The sequence below is a fragment of the Oncorhynchus clarkii genome, chromosome 9, assembly GCF_045791955.1.
Source record: "Oncorhynchus clarkii lewisi isolate Uvic-CL-2024 chromosome 9, UVic_Ocla_1.0, whole genome shotgun sequence".
Classification (NCBI taxonomy): domain Eukaryota; kingdom Metazoa; phylum Chordata; class Actinopteri; order Salmoniformes; family Salmonidae; genus Oncorhynchus; species Oncorhynchus clarkii.
Genome location: NC_092155.1, coordinates 63,175,132 through 63,192,046, shown reverse-complemented (window position 1 = coordinate 63,192,046; position 16,915 = coordinate 63,175,132). Strand labels below are relative to the sequence as shown.

Genomic DNA, 16,915 nt, shown 5'->3' with positions numbered 1-16,915 from the left:
TCAAAGACAGGCTGGGATTAGCTCCAGTGACAGCTTTTCACAAGGCAGGGCAGAGTAGGACAGGGTGCAGGGCAGAGTAGGGCAGGGAGCAGGGCAGAGTAGGACAGGGAGCAGGGCAGAGTAGGGCAGGGAGCAGGGCAGAGTAGGGCAGGGAGCAGGGCAGAGTAGGGCAGGGAGCAGGGTAGAGTAGGGCAGGGATCAGGGCAGGGAGCAGGGCAGAGTAGGACAGGGAGCAGGGCAGACTAGGGCAGGGAGCAGGGTAGAGTAGGGCAGGGAGCAGGGTAGAATAGGGCAGGGATCAGGGCAGCGAGCAGGGCAGGGATCAGGGTAGAGTAGGGCAGGGATCAGAGCAGGGTAGAATAGACTGGGCAGGAAGTGGGCCACCGTAGTGTTAGACAGCAGATGGTGATCTGACGTGATACCAGGACCTGACCTCTTCACCCCAGACGCAGCACACACACACACACACACACACACACACACACACACACACACACACACACACACACACACACACACACACACACACACACACACACACACACACACACACACACACACACACACACACACACACACACACACACACACACACACACACACACACACACACCATAACACCACAAAAACAACTGCTTCTGAGTCCTGCCCAGCTGCCCTCTCAGTCACAATGCTAAAATCCACCATCTCCCTCCCAGCATCATCTCAGCATCATCAGGATAAACAATTACACAACACAGAGTGAGCAGGATTATCAGCAGTCCCCAGTCTATAGAGGAATGAGTGGGATTACAATCCGAGCCCACTGAACCCACTGAGGTTAATTCTAATGGCCTGCTAAATGATCTCAGTGAAGGCATGCTAACCCAAAATAATAGAGGGTGTTACTGTCGCCCCAGAACACCCTGCCTGCATCCCTGCAAGGAGGAGAGCAAATGCTGAATTACCTTGTCGCCAGGCAATTATTTATCCTGTCCCAGAATTGGAGTGATGTAAATGACTTTAAGTGCACTTTGCAGGGGCTGCCATTACGATAATGATGATTGCAGCCAGCGGCTCTGACACACACATTCAGCTATAGCTTCTTCTTCACAGTGTGGTCTGTGATTAGAAGGGCTATGCATCAAATACATGATAGAAAGAAGAGAGAGAGAACACCACTCCTCCGCTCAATTCATCTAACCACAGCCACTTCAACTCCATTTATTTGCTTTCATCACTAAGTCTGACATGTATCTGGAAAAATACCAGCGCTGCTTTTCACTATCACTCAGTCTCTCCCTCTCTCAGACTTCCTCTCTCCATCTCCCTCTCTCTCTCTCTCTCGCTGTCTCTCTCTCTCTCTCTCTTTCTCTTTCTCACTCTTTCTCTGTCTCTCTGTCTCTGTCTCTCTCTTTCTCTGTCTCTCTCTTTCTCTGTCTCTCTCTTTCTCTGTCTCTCTCTTTCTCTGTCTCTCTCTCTGAGTCTGTGCCGTCTTGAGTTATAAATGGTCTTGCAGTAACAGCAATCACCAGCAGATGCCACTCTTGGCTTCTATGGCTCAGAGCACGGTCGTGACGACTATAGGTTGGTGAAGCAGAGAGCTGTGACCTCAGAGCGCGGTGGTGACTCCTCTATAGGTGGCTGAAACAGAGTTCACAGAGCTGTGACCTCAGAGCGCGGTGGTGACTCCTCTATAGGTGGCTGAAACAGAGTTCACAGAGCTGTGACCTCAGAGCGCGGTGGTGACTCCTCTATAGGTGGCTGAAACAGAGTTCACAGAGCTGTGACCTTAGAGCGCGGTGGTGACTCCTCTATAGGTGGCTGAAACAGAGTTCACAGAGCTGTGACCTCAGAGCGCAGTGGTGACTCCTCTATAGGTGGCTGAAGCAGAGTTCACAGAGCTGTGACCTCAGAGCGCGGTGGTGACTCCTCTATAGGTGGCTGAAGCAGAGTTTACAGAGCTGTGACCTCAGTTGTATCACAGAAGACCAACTGCCACTCTTTACCAGACACAGACAGACAGGAGACAGACACCTGGCTGTGAACCTGTTCTATAGCTGAAATGCATCAGTTACTTTAAAGCACCACATACACACAGGTTAGCCTCTGTAGCCTTTCATTCATTGTTTGTTTACATACTGTCATAAACCATCACATCAATTGCTTTGGGTTGTAGGCTAATGGCACTAACACGCTAGAGCAAATGATGACGAGGTTCTAAGCACTTCTGATCATAATGTGTGTTAGAATGTTTAGCTAACTGTGTCACTGAGAGCAAAGGTTACTGAGGGTCACAGTGGGCTTTGAGTCAGCCAATGAACAGCCAGGTAGATGTGTACACTGAGCAGTGGACATAGAGATGAGGGTTCAGAGGTGAAAGTGTGGTGGTTGTGTAGTGAATACTCACATGTTGTGTAGGACACACCAGCCACAGTGGGGGTCACCGGAGCTCAGGCACTCTCCACACGTCCCGTACTGATCACATGACTCTATAGGGACCTGTGTCACCTGAAAGAAACACAGGCACACACAGCAGGGTTACCATCCAGTTACTATTTTAAAACATTTTACTGCAGTGGGCTAAATCAGGCTCACACAGTGTTTCTTTGTAGTCTTAAACAAATCTACTCTGGAACAAAAGTATACACCTCACACACACAGTTATGGGTTTAAAAGAAAGAAGACACCTGTACCATGTCAGATATTTGTATTCACTGACTACTTTTTTATTCACTGGACACTGTGGACCCATAAAAACATGCGCTACATGAAACATTCTAACCTTGTAACTGAAAAGACAAACTGAACACATCCCTTTCACCGCTTCATGTTGAAGAATGCATTCTGTATTATTTTTTAGGGAATGTGTCGGGTTGAAGAATGCATTCTGTATTATTTTTTAGGGAATGTGTCGGGTTGAAGAATGCATTCTGTATTATTTTTTAAGGAATGTGTCGGGTTGAAGAATGCATTCTGTATTATTTTTTAGGGAATGTGTCGGATTGAAGAATGCATTCTGTATTATTTTTTAAGGAATGTGTCGGGTTGAAGAATGCATTCTGTATTATTTTTTAGGGAATGTGTCGGGTTGAAGAATGCATTCTGTATTATTTTTTAAGGAATGTGTCGGGTTGAAGGATACATTCAGTATTATTTTTTAGGGAATGTGTCGGGTTGAAGAATGCATTCTGTATTATTTTTTAGGGAATGTGTCGGGTTGAAGAATGCATTCTGTATTATTTTTTAAGGAATGTGTCGGGTTGAAGAATGCATTCTGTATTATTTTTTAGGGAATGTGTCGGGTTGAAGAATGCATTCTGTATTATTTTTTAAGGAATGTGTCGGGTTGAAGAATGCATTCTGTATTATTTTTTAGGGAATGTGTCGGGTTGAAGAATGCATTCTGTATTATTTTTTAGGGAATGTGTCGGGTTGAAGAATGCATTCTGTATTATTTTTTAAGGAATGTGTCGGGTTGAAGAATACATTCTGTATTATTTTTTAGGGAATGTGTCGGGTTGAAGAATGCATTCTGTATTATTTTTTAAGGAATGTGTCTGTCGGGTTGAAGAATGCATTCTGTATTATTTTTTAAGGAATGTGTCTGTCGGGTTGAAGAATGCATTCTGTATTATTTTTTAAGGAATGTGTCGGGTTGAAGAATGCATTCTGTATTATTTTTTGGGGAATGTGTCGGGTTGAAGAATGCATTCTGTATTATTTTTTAAGGAATGTGTCGGGTTGAAGAATGCATTCTGTATTATTTTTTAAGGAATGTGTCGGGTTGAAGAATGCATTCTGTATTATTTTTTAGGGAATGTGTCGGATTGAAGAATGCATTCTGTATTATTTTTTAAGGAATGTGTCGGGTTGAAGAATGCATTCTGTATTATTTTTTAGGGAATGTGTCGGGTTGAAGAATGCATTCTGTATTATTTTTTAAGGAATGTGTCGGGTTGAAGGATACATTCAGTATTATTTTTTAGGGAATGTGTCGGGTTGAAGAATGCATTCTGTATTATTTTTTAGGGAATGTGTCGGGTTGAAGAATGCATTCTGTATTATTTTTTAAGGAATGTGTCGGGTTGAAGAATGCATTCTGTATTATTTTTTAGGGAATGTGTCGGGTTGAAGAATGCATTCTGTATTATTTTTTAGGGAATGTGTCGGGTTGAAGAATGCATTCTGTATTATTTTTTAAGGAATGTGTCGGGTTGAAGAATACATTCTGTATTATTTTTTAGGGAATGTGTCGGGTTGAAGAATGCATTCTGTATTATTTTTTAAGGAATGTGTCTGTCGGGTTGAAGAATGCATTCTGTATTATTTTTTAAGGAATGTGTCTGTCGGGTTGAAGAATGCATTCTGTATTATTTTTTAAGGAATGTGTCGGGTTGAAGAATGCATTCTGTATTATTTTTTGGGGAATGTGTCGGGTTGAAGAATGCATTCTGTATTATTTTTTGGGGAATGTGTCGGGTTGAAGAATGCATTCTGTATTATTTTTTAGGGAATGTGTCGGGTTGAAGAATGCATTCTGTATTATTTTTTAGGGAATGTGTCGGGTTGAAGAATGCGTTCTGTATTATTTTTTAAGGAATGTGTCGGGTTGAAGAATGCATTCTGCATTTTTTTAGGGAATGTGTCGGGTTGAAGAATGCATTCTGTATTATTTTTTAAGGAATGTGTCGGGTTGAAGAATGCATTCTGTATTATTTTTTAAGGAATGTGTCGGGTTGAAGAATGCATTCTGTATTATTTTTTAGGGAATGTGTCGGGTTGAAGAATGCATTCTGTATTATTTTTTAGGGAATGTGTCGGGTTGAAGAATGCATTCTGTATTATTTTTTAGGGATGGTGTTGGGTTACAAAGCTTTTGGTAATTTATCAAAGTTACCGGAATCTTCAGTAATATTAATTTATTTTATCTGTGTCCATATTGTCCAGAGTTTCTAGTTGATAGACCACATGGTTCAAGAGAAAATAGCTAAATATATAAAGGATATTTCATGCTGAAACCCTCATATTAAACACCAATGGTATTAATTAAGTTGATGGTTTATACATTATTTAGGATAATATTTGACAGCTTTTTCATCCTATTTTTTATTTTTAAATAATCTTATTCAATTATTTTACATGTGATAAGGCCACACAGAGGGCCAGATTATTATAGACACCTGAGATGTCTTGTGATGAATTACATAAAATCCCTGAAAGATTTTCCCATAAAAATGATTGTAGTTTCGAACGTTTCCAGTAATATACCCTTCCTTTACAACCCTAAGAATGTGTATGAATGTGTATGTCTAGTAGTAAATTGGTTCCATATTAGACACATTTTAAGTCATGAGTTGTATTGATTTCGTCTTGTTCTGATTAAGACATGCAGCAATAGGAGGCTAGGAGGCCAGGCAGCTAGGCTTATTGTCTGTTCCAACATCTCGTTTCTGTAAAGAAAACACACTAAAACACACTCTGTAAAGAAAGCACACTCTAAAACACAATATGTCTGTAAAGAAAGCAGACTCTAAAACACAATATGTCTGTAAAGAAAGCACCCTCTAAAACACAATATGTCTGTGAAGAAATCACCCTCTAAAACACAATATGTCTGTAAAGAAAGCACCCTCTAAAACACAATATGTCTGTGAAGAAAGCACACTCTAAAACACAATATGTCTGTGAAGAAAGCACCCTCTAAAACACAATATGTCTGTGAAGAAAGCACCCTCTAAAACACAATATGTCTGTGAAGAAAGCACCCTCTAAAACACAATATGTCTGTGAAGAAAGCACCCTCTAAAACACAATGTCTGTGAAGAAAGCACACTCTAAAACACAATATGTCTGTGAAGAAAGCACCCTCTAAAACACAATATGTCTGTGAAGAAAGCACCTTCTAAAACACAATATGTCTGTGAAGAAAGCACCCTCTAAAACACAATATGTCTGTGAAGAAAGCACACTCTAAAACACAATGTCTGTGAAGAAAGCACACTCTAAAACACATTATGTCTGTAAAGAAAGCACACTCTAAAACACAATATGTCTGTAAAGAAAGCACACTCTAAAACACAATATGTCTGTAAAGAAAGCACCCTCTAAAACACAATATGTCTGTGAAGAAAGCACACTCTAAAACACAATATGTCTGTGAAGAAAGCACACTCTAAAACACAATGTCTGTGAAGAAAGCACACTCTAAAACACAATGTCTGTGAAGAAAGCACACTCTAAAACACAATATGTCTGTGAAGAAAGCACACTCTAAAACACAATGTCTGTAAAGAAAGAACCCTCTAAAACACAATATGTCTGAAGAAAGCACACTCTAAAACACAATATGTCTGTGAAGAAAGCACCCTCTAAAACACAATATGTCTGAAGAAAGCACACTCTAAAACACAATATGTCTGTGAAGAAAGCACCCTCTAAAACACAATATGTCTGTGAAGAAAGCACCCTCTAAAACACAATGTCTGTAAAGAAAGCACACTAAAACACAATGTGTCTGTAAAGAAAGCACCCTCTAAAACACAATATGTCTGTGAAGAAAGCACACTCTAAAACACAATATGTCTGTGAAGAAAGCACCCTCTAAAACACAATATGTCTGTGAAGAAAGCACCTTCTAAAACACAATATGTCTGTGAAGAAAGCACCCTCTAAAACACAATATGTCTGTGAAGAAAGCACACTCTAAAACACAATGTCTGTGAAGAAAGCACACTCTAAACCACATTATGTCTGTAAAGAAAGCACACTCTAAAACACAATATGTCTGTAAAGAAAGCACACTCTAAAACACAATATGTCTGTAAAGAAAGCACCCTCTAAAACACAATATGTCTGTGAAGAAAGCACACTCTAAAACACAATATGTCTGTGAAGAAAGCACACTCTAAAACACAATGTCTGTGAAGAAAGCACACTCTAAAACACAATATGTCTGTGAAGAAAGCACACTCTAAAACACAATATGTCTGTGAAGAAAGCACACTCTAAAACACAATGTCTGTAAAGAAAGAACCCTCTAAAACACAATATGTCTGAAGAAAGCACACTCTAAAACACAATATGTCTGTGAAGAAAGCACACTCTAAAACACAATGTCTGTAAAGAAAGCACACTCTAAAACACAATATGTCTGTGAAGAAAGCACACTCTAAAACACAATATGTCTGTGAAGAAAGCACACTCTAAAACACAATATGTCTGTGAAGAAAGCACACTCTAAAACACAATGTCTGTAAAGAAAGCACACTCTAAAACACAATATGTCTGTAAAGAAAGCACCCTCTAAAACACAATATGTCTGTGAAGAAAGCAGACTCTAAAACACAATGTCTGTGAAGAAAGCACCCTCTAAAACACAATATGTCTGTGAAGAAAGCAGACTCTAAAACACAATATGTCTGTAAAGAAAGCACCCTCTAAAACACAATATGTCTGTAAAGAAAGCACACTCTAAAACACAATGTCTGTAAAGAAAGCACACTCTAAAACACAATATGTCTGTAAAGAAAGCACACTCTAAAACACAATGTCTGTGAAGAAAGCAGACTCTAAAACACAATATGTCTGTGAAGAAAGCACACTCTAAAACACAATGTCTGTGAAGAAAGCACCCTCTAAAACACAATATGTCTGTGAAGAAAACAGACTCTAAAACACAATATGTCTGTAAAGAAAGCACACTCTAAAACACAATATGTCTGTGAAGAAAGCACCCTCTAAAACACAATATGTCTGTGAAGAAAGCACCCTCTAAAACACAATATGTCTGTGAAGAAAGCACCCTCTAAAACACAATATGTCTGTGAAGAAAGCACCCTCTAAAACACAATGTCTGTAAAGAAAGCACACTCTAAAACACAATATGTCTGTAAAGAAAGCACCCTCTAAAACACAATATGTCTGTGAAGAAAGCACCCTCTAAAACACAATGTCTGTAAAGAAAGCACACTCTAAAACACAATATGTCTGTAAAGAAAGCACACTCTAAAACACAATATGTCTGTGAAGAAAGCACCCTCTAAAACACAATGTCTGTAAAGAAAGCACACTCTAAAACACAATATGTCTGTGAAAAAAGCACACTCTAAAACACAATATGTCTGTGAAGAAAGCACACTCTAAAACACAATATGTCTGTGAAGAAAGCACCCTCTAAAACACAATATGTCTGTGAAGAAAGCACACTCTAAAACACAATATGTCTGTAAAGAAAACACACACCAAAACACAATATGTCTGTGAAGAAAACACAATCTGTCTGTAAATAAAACACACACTCAGACACACAGATATGTGTGTGAAAGGCATGACATACACACAGACTGACAGACAGATATACCAAGAGATTCCCTCTCAAAATGCCTATTCTATTGGCATACTCAGTGATTTCGTTCTACCATCCCTGGATGCTGCATTTTTTTTCAATGTATCCTGAAAAACAGGCTGCAATATTCAAAACATGTTTCACACAATTGTGTACTCTAAACTCTCCCGAGTGACGCAGTGTCTAAGGCACTGCGTCTCATTGCAAGTAGGCATCACTTCAGTCCCCGGTTCAAATCCAGGCTGAATCACATCTGGCTGTGATCGGGAGTCCCATAGGGTGGTGCAAAATTGGCCCAGTGTCTTCTGTGTTTGGCTGGGGAAGGCCGTCATTGTAAACTGACTTGCCTAGTTATATAAAAACACACTCACACAAGGGCTCAAACTGTCACGCTCGTCGTGGTAATCATACTTGGACCATGGCGCAGCGTACGTAGAGTTCCACATGTTTATTAATTGAAACTCCAAAACTATTGCTGATGGTGACCTTGAACAATCAAAATAATAGACAGTATATTGTAAGCTCCATTCAGCAGGTATCACCAGATGAGAATTGTCTCCAGTAGCTTACTTTTATTCCAGTAAAACACCACATTTTCAAGAGTGCATCGATAACTGATATTGCCTGTGATTGTTCGGCATGCAAAATTACTTGTAGACCAATAACCGTCAACACCGTTATATGCTGTTCAACACTGAAGAAGAGCTTGCATTATCATTCCAACATTATCCTTTCAACATTATCCTTTCAGCATTACCCTTCCAATACTATCCTTACAACTACAGTATATTTTCTTTGAAAGCATCCAGAATAACATACAAAGAGAGCCAGCGTTTCTGACAGACAAGGCCAACCTCTCTCTATTCAGCCCTGTCTCTTTCTGTCTCTCTCTTCAGATCGATGGCCAGTGTGAGACTGGGGGCCCACTGGGAGGGAGGGGCAGAGTAACACCCCATTTGGTGCTTTAAGAGCCCCCTGTGTTCCCCAAACACAGGCTTGTTGTACGTGAGGGGCTGGGTTAGGGGCTGGGTGAGGTTAGGAGGCAGGGGTTGGGCCCCTATAGCTATCCACCTGTCCCAGGCTGTGAAGTGAGGCCCTCAGCACACAAAGGGAGCTATTGACACGTAAGTCGGGGCGTCAACAGCGGCTGCACAGTGTACAGGGTTCTTCACGCTCACTCCCGTTACATTAACACCACACACACACACACACACACACACAGAGCTGTGCACATACACCCACCCACACTGCTATACCAGCGGGCGAATCAGCCTCATTCTTCTGAATTAAATCCTCCCATGTTTTTGATCTGATGAATATTTCAGCATAAACAAGTCTGCATCATTTATCCAGCCTGGAAAAGCTCAATTAGACTATACATCAGTCCAACAATCAACTCCTCATTATACTGTACAGTAAGACTATAAGGAGGGACCAGTTACTGTACCAGTCATACTGTGGGGTTAGTCTGAATCAGTCCCCAGCACCCTATATCGTGCACTACGTTTGACTAGGGCCCTCATACGGTTCTGGTCAAAAGTAGCGCACTATATAGGAAATAGGATGCCCTTTCAGATGCAGTCATAGAGACATGGACCTCTTGTCAGAAAATTGTACAACCATTTTAATCAACATCATAGTGACACAACCCTTGAGCCTTGTTCACACTGCAGGCCTTGATGCTCAAATCAGTTTTGTTTTTCAAATCTCTTTTGGACTACTGGCTGTCCAAACAGCAAGTTACAAGTGACCAAATCAGATTGGTCACTAGTCCTTTTTCACTATCTACAGCAGTCAACTAGCTAGCTAGGTAGCTGTTTAGCTTTCTAGAACATTCACTCATTTGTTTGTAAACAATTACCAAGCTAGTTATCTACCACATGTTCTTGTCAAACTGTCAACAGAGTAGCCAGCAAGCAACAAGATATACCGAATTCCATCTACAAAGGTGGTTTTTGGCTGTTCAGACTGCAGGGAAAAAAACAAATACGAATTGGACAAATAAATGGGATTTGAATTCAGTTCCATCCAAAATCCTATTTTCCCTAACCACTAACCCGGTATCATCTCTCCATAGTTTACTCCCCACATGGTGAACCCAATGAAACTTACTTTCCCTGACTGAGGCAGATCTATTTCAAGGCCATAACAATGAGGAGACAGCTGTCAGGAGGTTAGGAGTGAGACCCTGATAATGTAATAATGTTACCAGACCCAAGCCAGTGTCAGCGAGTATACAAACACATACAGAGACAAACAAAGACAGACAAACAACACAGGCATAAATGGAGATATGTAGACAGAGAGAAAGACAAAGAAAGAGAGAGAAACAGAGAGAGAGGGATTATTGATGTATTGTCCACAGTGGGTTTGTACAGCGAAGGTGAAGAGGACAGGGGGTGTAGGGGTGGAGAGAGGTGGAGGGATGGCGGGAGGTGGAGAGAGGCGGAGGGGAGGATCAGAGAAGAGCAGCTGTTGGCCAGCTCAGCACACGCTGCAGTCACTCAACACAGCAGGCCAGACAGCACAACGAGGCCCGTTCTCCCACCGTGAGGAGAGGACAGCAGAGGGACTGTGAGTGTGTCTGTTTACTGTTTATGCTCAGTATGTGCAGTCCTCCAGACAATATGTCTGTCTTTTGAAGACAAAGAGAGAATAATACTACAAATCACCAATAGAAAGGGGGCACATCTCCATAAGCAACGAGGGGTAGCGTTATATGGTAAATGAATTGTATCATTCTTCTAATTGAATGCTAATGTAATGTAAGGTATGAGAGGAAGTCGTAGTGGGGCAGGTAATGAGAGAGAAGGTTATAGCCCAGGCACACACAGGCAGCACTGCATGACTGACATCCACACTTCCAAGACTATGAATGAATGTGTTTTGCATGGGTTATGAATTTGTCTTTATATGGGTACCCTTCAAATAAACTAAATGTGGAGCTTTTCATCCTGACTTTGTTACCTGAATGTTGCTGTAAAGCTGCTAAAACGTTGTAATATTGTTCTCTGGCTGATGTAGGCCTATGTAGAGGCTGAGAGAGAGAGAAATAGTTCTGTTCATTTTTGATTGTTTATTTCACTTGCTTTATTATCTATTTCACTTGCTTTGGCAATGTTAACATGTCTGCCATGCCAATAAAGCCATTTGAATTGAATTGAATTGAGAGAGAGAGAGATAGAGAGAGAGAGAGAACGCAGAACAGCACAACTACATGGTTTTGAAGCCACGCTGTTTAACATGAACCTCGTATGGACCTCTTCTACTGCCTTCCATTCGACTTCATGGTGGTTCTCTCTCTTACGCTGTCAGTGGGAGACTGGCTGAACAGACAGAGCTGTCAAAACGGAACGAAGAAGAGAGAAGGAAGGAGAGAAGAAGAGAGAGCACACACACACACACACACACACACACACACACACACACACACACACACACACACACACACACACACACACACACACACACAAGAAAATGACAATATATGAGCATCAGAAAGCAGGAGGATTCCTCTATGCTGGTTCTGTACATGAGGGATAAACGGTCATTCTGAACGGCCATTTCATTCTAACCCTCTATCGGCCGTGCTGTACTGAGAAGCAGCCAATCACACTGCACCAGCATGATGGATGGAGGGAAAGGAAAAAGAGATAGAAAAGGAGAGTGGTGTTAGTGGTGTGCGGGTCAGCTGTTAGTTCGCCCACACCCGCCCGCAATTGCTAATAACCCATCTGCAACCGCCTGACTAGTCTATATGTGATACATTTAAAATATGAGGCCTGCACCCGGCCCTAACCTGATAATATAGACAATGTGCTATAGGCTAGAGTAAGAGATGACGGAATAATTTTTTGAAGATGTTTTGCTTGATTTAGATGTTGCCCTAGAAGACTAAATAAACCCTTACTCACCAGAATAATGTCATATTCAAATCCATAGAATAAAATCTTCAATCTAGTTGACATCGGTAAAGTTTAGGGACCGGGGACAAAATGCAATATACCAACAAAAAAAATCAAAGTAAGGAAATAGAAAGCTGTTTTCAGATTTCAGTTTGGTTTGGATGCATATTTTATGTGGTTGAAATAGCCTACTATCAGCTTTATGATGCTGATAAATCCTCTAAATCCTCTTTTTTTTCAATGTCGTGTGTGTTTTCTCTTTATACAACCCGACGGACACCCACCCGTCCTTCATCCACACAATATTTCATGATCGTAAACCTGCCCAACCCACGGATAAAACCGTGGGGACTGTGGATTATGAGTCAACCCGCGCATCACTAGTGTGTGTTTGGAGCCAGACGTGCTCCAGTACTCAGAAACCCACCGTTGCCAGGAAGGCAGAGAGGAAGCTATTCCACAAGCCATTACCAAGGCAACAGGCCTAGTTTTGACCTCACAGCCCCCCCACATACCACAGCTGGCACCTCTGGAACAGCCTGCCACCTACACCCCTACACCCCTCTCCCTTACACCTCCCAACCCCCATCCATTTTTTATGAGAGCAGCCAGCCCACCACGTCACTGTTTATGAGAAACATCGATCATCCACACACACCTTTCCCCACTGAGAGAGAGAAATGGAGAGAGAAAGAGATGGTGGGGAGGGTGGCTAGAGAAGAAGGGAGAGAGGGAGGGAGGCGAGAGAAGAAGGGAGAAAGGAGAGATAGAGAGAGAGAGAGAGTGAGAGAGAGGGGGGGGCGGGGTGGGGGGGGGGTCCTCTCCTTTCCTCTCCTCTCCTCTCCTCTCCTCTGTCAGTTCAGTGAGAAGAAAATAAAGTGGAGGAGGGAAAAGGAGATTGTGCTACAACAGGCACAGCGCCACCACTGCTGCTGCCCGGCCAATGAGCCAATGAGCTCTAACTACCCACTGCCCCTTCTGAGGAGTCAGTCAGCATGCCACTCTGCCACCTCTTACTCCAGACAGTCAGTGCCAAAGCCCCTTGCATCCCTTTCCTTTCCTCACACTGTGAAGCTGAAGGAGTGGTCTCTGGCATCAGAAAGAGCCAACAGACAGACACACTGACAGAACAGGAGGGTAGGGGAAGGGAGGGGAGGAAAGAGGAGAAACCCAATGTGTGGCATTTGATGACTGCAGTCTGAACTCAGTCGGTCTGAATAATGAGAATTCTAAGTTTACATAACCAAGGTAAATTAACAACCACTCGTTAGAAGGCTCAGGCTGAGGTTACACACACACACACACACGCAGAAACAAACTTACTCACACACGTGGCATTGGATTTCAACATGTGTTCCCTGAACCGATTGCCAACTGCATAGATTAATGACAAACTGGAGCAGCGGGTTCCATGTGACTGGGGGGTATGAGAGGTGAGGTAACAGAGGTGACTGCTTGTACCCAGTAGCTGTACTACTGCCTTGGTGTGGAAACAGGTAGTCTGGACAGATACACAAGGCAGTAGACTATAGGCTATAGGAGTGCCCAATGGGGGGGGGTGGGGGTAAGGGAGCAGCAAGGGAGATTAGGAATAATGGAGAGAGGGAATCAATCAGAGAAAGAGGATGAAAAATACATCCAGTCGATCGAGCTAGGAGTGTATCAATTATGTATGGCTGGGGGAGATGGAGAGAGGTAGGTGAGGGGAAGGGGAGGTAGGGGAGGATAGAGTGAGATAGGGGGGAAGTAGGGGAGGGTAGAGGGAGGGGATGGTGGGAGGGAGGGAGTAGTGGATGCTGGGGGGAGTAGGGGAGAAGCAGAGGGAGAAAGGTAGGGGAGGGGGGATGTGGGGGGAGATGTAGAGGAGAGATAGAGGAGAGGTAGGGGGAGAGGTAGGAGGAGAGGTAGGGGGAGAGGTAGGGGGAGAGGTAGAGGAGAGGTAGAGGAGATGTAGAGGGAGAGGTAGAGGAGAGGTAGGGGGAGAGGTAGAGGAGAGGTAGAGGAGAGTTAGGGGAGAGGTAGAGGAGAGGTAGGGGAGAGGTAGAGGAGGGGTAGAGGAGAAGTAGAGGAGAGGTAGGGGAGAGGTAGAGGAGGGGTAGGGGAGAGGTAGAGGAGGGGTAGGGGAGAGGTAGAGGAGAGGTAGGGGAGAGGTAGAGGAGGGGTAGGGGAGAAGTAGAGGAGAGGTAGGGGAGAGGTAGAGGAGGGGTAGGGGAGAGGTAGAGGAGGGGTAGGGGAGAGGTAGAGGATAGGTAGAGGAGAAGTAGAGGAGAGGTAGGGGAGAGGTAGAGGAGGGGTAGGGGGAGAGGTATAGAGGAGGGGTAGGGGGAGAGGGAAGCTCCATATGTGTAAGAGAGCATGGTGAAGACCGCTGTGTAGGGAGGCCCACAGACACATACAACAGACTAGTCCCTCCACTCCACATGTGCTGCAGCATGTGTGTGTCAGTGTGCATGAGTATGTATCAGAATACTGTTTGAAAACACCAGACGAGTCCCTCCACTCCACATGTGCTGTAGCTGCATCTGACTGATGTTTGTCTTTAATTGGTGTTTGGAGAAGCAGCCAGTGTAAATGAAATGGTTTCTCCACAGGTTTCACTTCTGAAAGCCCTCACATGGGAGATTTGGATTATTCCAAATGAATTATGAATTGCTGGACACACCGGCCAGTTGACCACCTCACAGCTCACACACACACACACACACACACACTCAATAACCTCTCTGACAACCTCCTCTACTACAAACAGACAACCCCATGGAGATGGAGCAGAGAAAAACAGGCATGTATACTCACCAAAACATGAATAGATTGTTTTGTGTGCACAACCGCACGCCTTGTCCTCTCTCTCTCTCTCTCTCGCTTTATCTCGTTCACTCTCTCTCTACCTCTGTCTCACTCTCTCTCTATACCTGTCCTGTCTCATCCTAACGCTAGACTGGATCCTTAATAAGCTTACAGAAATGCTGATGTAAAAACACACATTCCTTTCCTCATGCATGAATGGGTTTCTCTGAATAATGCAAGCTGAACCAGCAGCAAGAGCATGTACGGTTCTGTAGAAGTGGGTGGTACAGTATTTGCAGGTGAATAGTAACCCAGTATCAGTGAGTGAGTGAGATCCTCCAACATCTACCATAGCTTCATGGAGCTCCACAGAGACACAGAAAGTAAAGGTGGGAGAGATACCCACTACTTACATACCTACCTACACAGGCTAGAGAGCAGAGAGCAGAGCAGGATGGTCCCTCCATGTCATACCGGAACTGAGGACAAACTCGCCTCTCTCTCTTTGTTCTGTAATTCATTCAGGAGGCTACAGTAAGATGAAGAAATGACAGAGTACATGGCGCTCCGCTCGACTACACTGAGCATCCAGCCCCCTCTGCCCCCCCCCCCCTCTGATTATAGAGCAATGCTGACATTTAGGAGGTGTGCACCGGAGCAGGGTGTGTGTGTGTGTCTCCTCACTGTGCCTCACAGCATCCCTTCTGTCCCCTCTCTTGTCCTCGCAGCACACAGAGACCCCGGCAGCGCAGCACTATGGGTAGTGTGATGTAATGGAAGGATGGTGGCTGCCATCACACTGCGGTTGATTGCACCTGGCACCCCTCCTCTTAGTCTGCCAACCAGTCATTCACTACACTACCTCTCCATCCAGCAAATCAAACCAAATCATATGTTATTGGTCACATGCTTCATAGACAACAGGTGTAGACTAACAGTGAAATGCTTAGTTACGGGTCACACAGTCAGAGAGAGGCAGAGCTGGCCCCAGACCACACTGTTGTATGTGCATGCCATAGTCAGTTCTGGTCATTCAGAGTGGTTATGAATGATGGGGCTGGAACAAGGAGTCCCTCTCTACTTGTCTAAATGTTAAAGCAGTTAGAGAACCAGACTGGAGAATCCTGCATTGTCCTGATAACACTGAATCTGCAACAGAGGCTCTATTGATGTATCCCGCCATGGAGTGTGTTACGGATACAGTTATCCTGTGTGTGTATCCTGTGTGTGTGTGTTTCTTTTCTCTCCTTCTCCCCTCACAGGTGAAAATCATCACTCCCCAATCAGTCAACAATCAACCCATCAATCAGAAGACACACCTCCTCCTGTTTCCTACCCTATCACAGTTCCTTCCCCATGGTTTAAAAACCCCATCATTTGTTTGTTCAAGAGCTCAACCTTTGTAATGCCATGTTGGTAGATAGCTGTTCTTTATAGATTTCAGGAGAGCTCAATCTTTGTAATGCCATGTTGGTAGATAGCTGTTCTTTATAGATTTCAGGAGAGCTCAATCTTTGTAATGCCATGTTGGTAGATAGCTGTTCTTTATAGATTTCAGGAGAGCTCAATCTTTGTAATGCCATGTTGGTAGATAGCTGTTCTTTATAGATTTCAGGAGAGCTCAATCTTTGTAATGCCATGTTGGTAGATAGCTGTTCTTTATAGATTTCAGGAGAGCTCAATCTTTGTAATGCCATGTTGGTAGATCTCTGTTCTATATAGATTTCAGTAGCTCAATCTCTTTGTAAATGCCATGTATGTAGATCTCTCTCTTTGCGTCTTAACTTCTTCTTTTGTTTGAGCACCTCCAAATCACTTTGTCATCTCCTGTGAGTATTGTTTTTGCTTATGGTGTTTGCTGGTGGGAAAAGGGGGAAACCAAGACAAGTCGCCCATG

General features: G+C 43.2%; 1 protein-coding gene across 1 annotated transcript in view; it reads right to left on the bottom strand.

Annotated features, from left to right (window-relative positions):
• Window positions 1-16,915, bottom strand: part of LOC139416721 (plexin-A2-like) — a 466,777-nt gene that overhangs the window by 226,711 nt on the left and 223,151 nt on the right. The window contains exon 5 of the mRNA XM_071165718.1: window positions 2,390-2,490. Coding sequence (XP_071021819.1) covers window positions 2,390-2,490 — 101 coding nt within the window. The remainder of the gene's footprint in view (window positions 1-2,389; window positions 2,491-16,915) is intronic.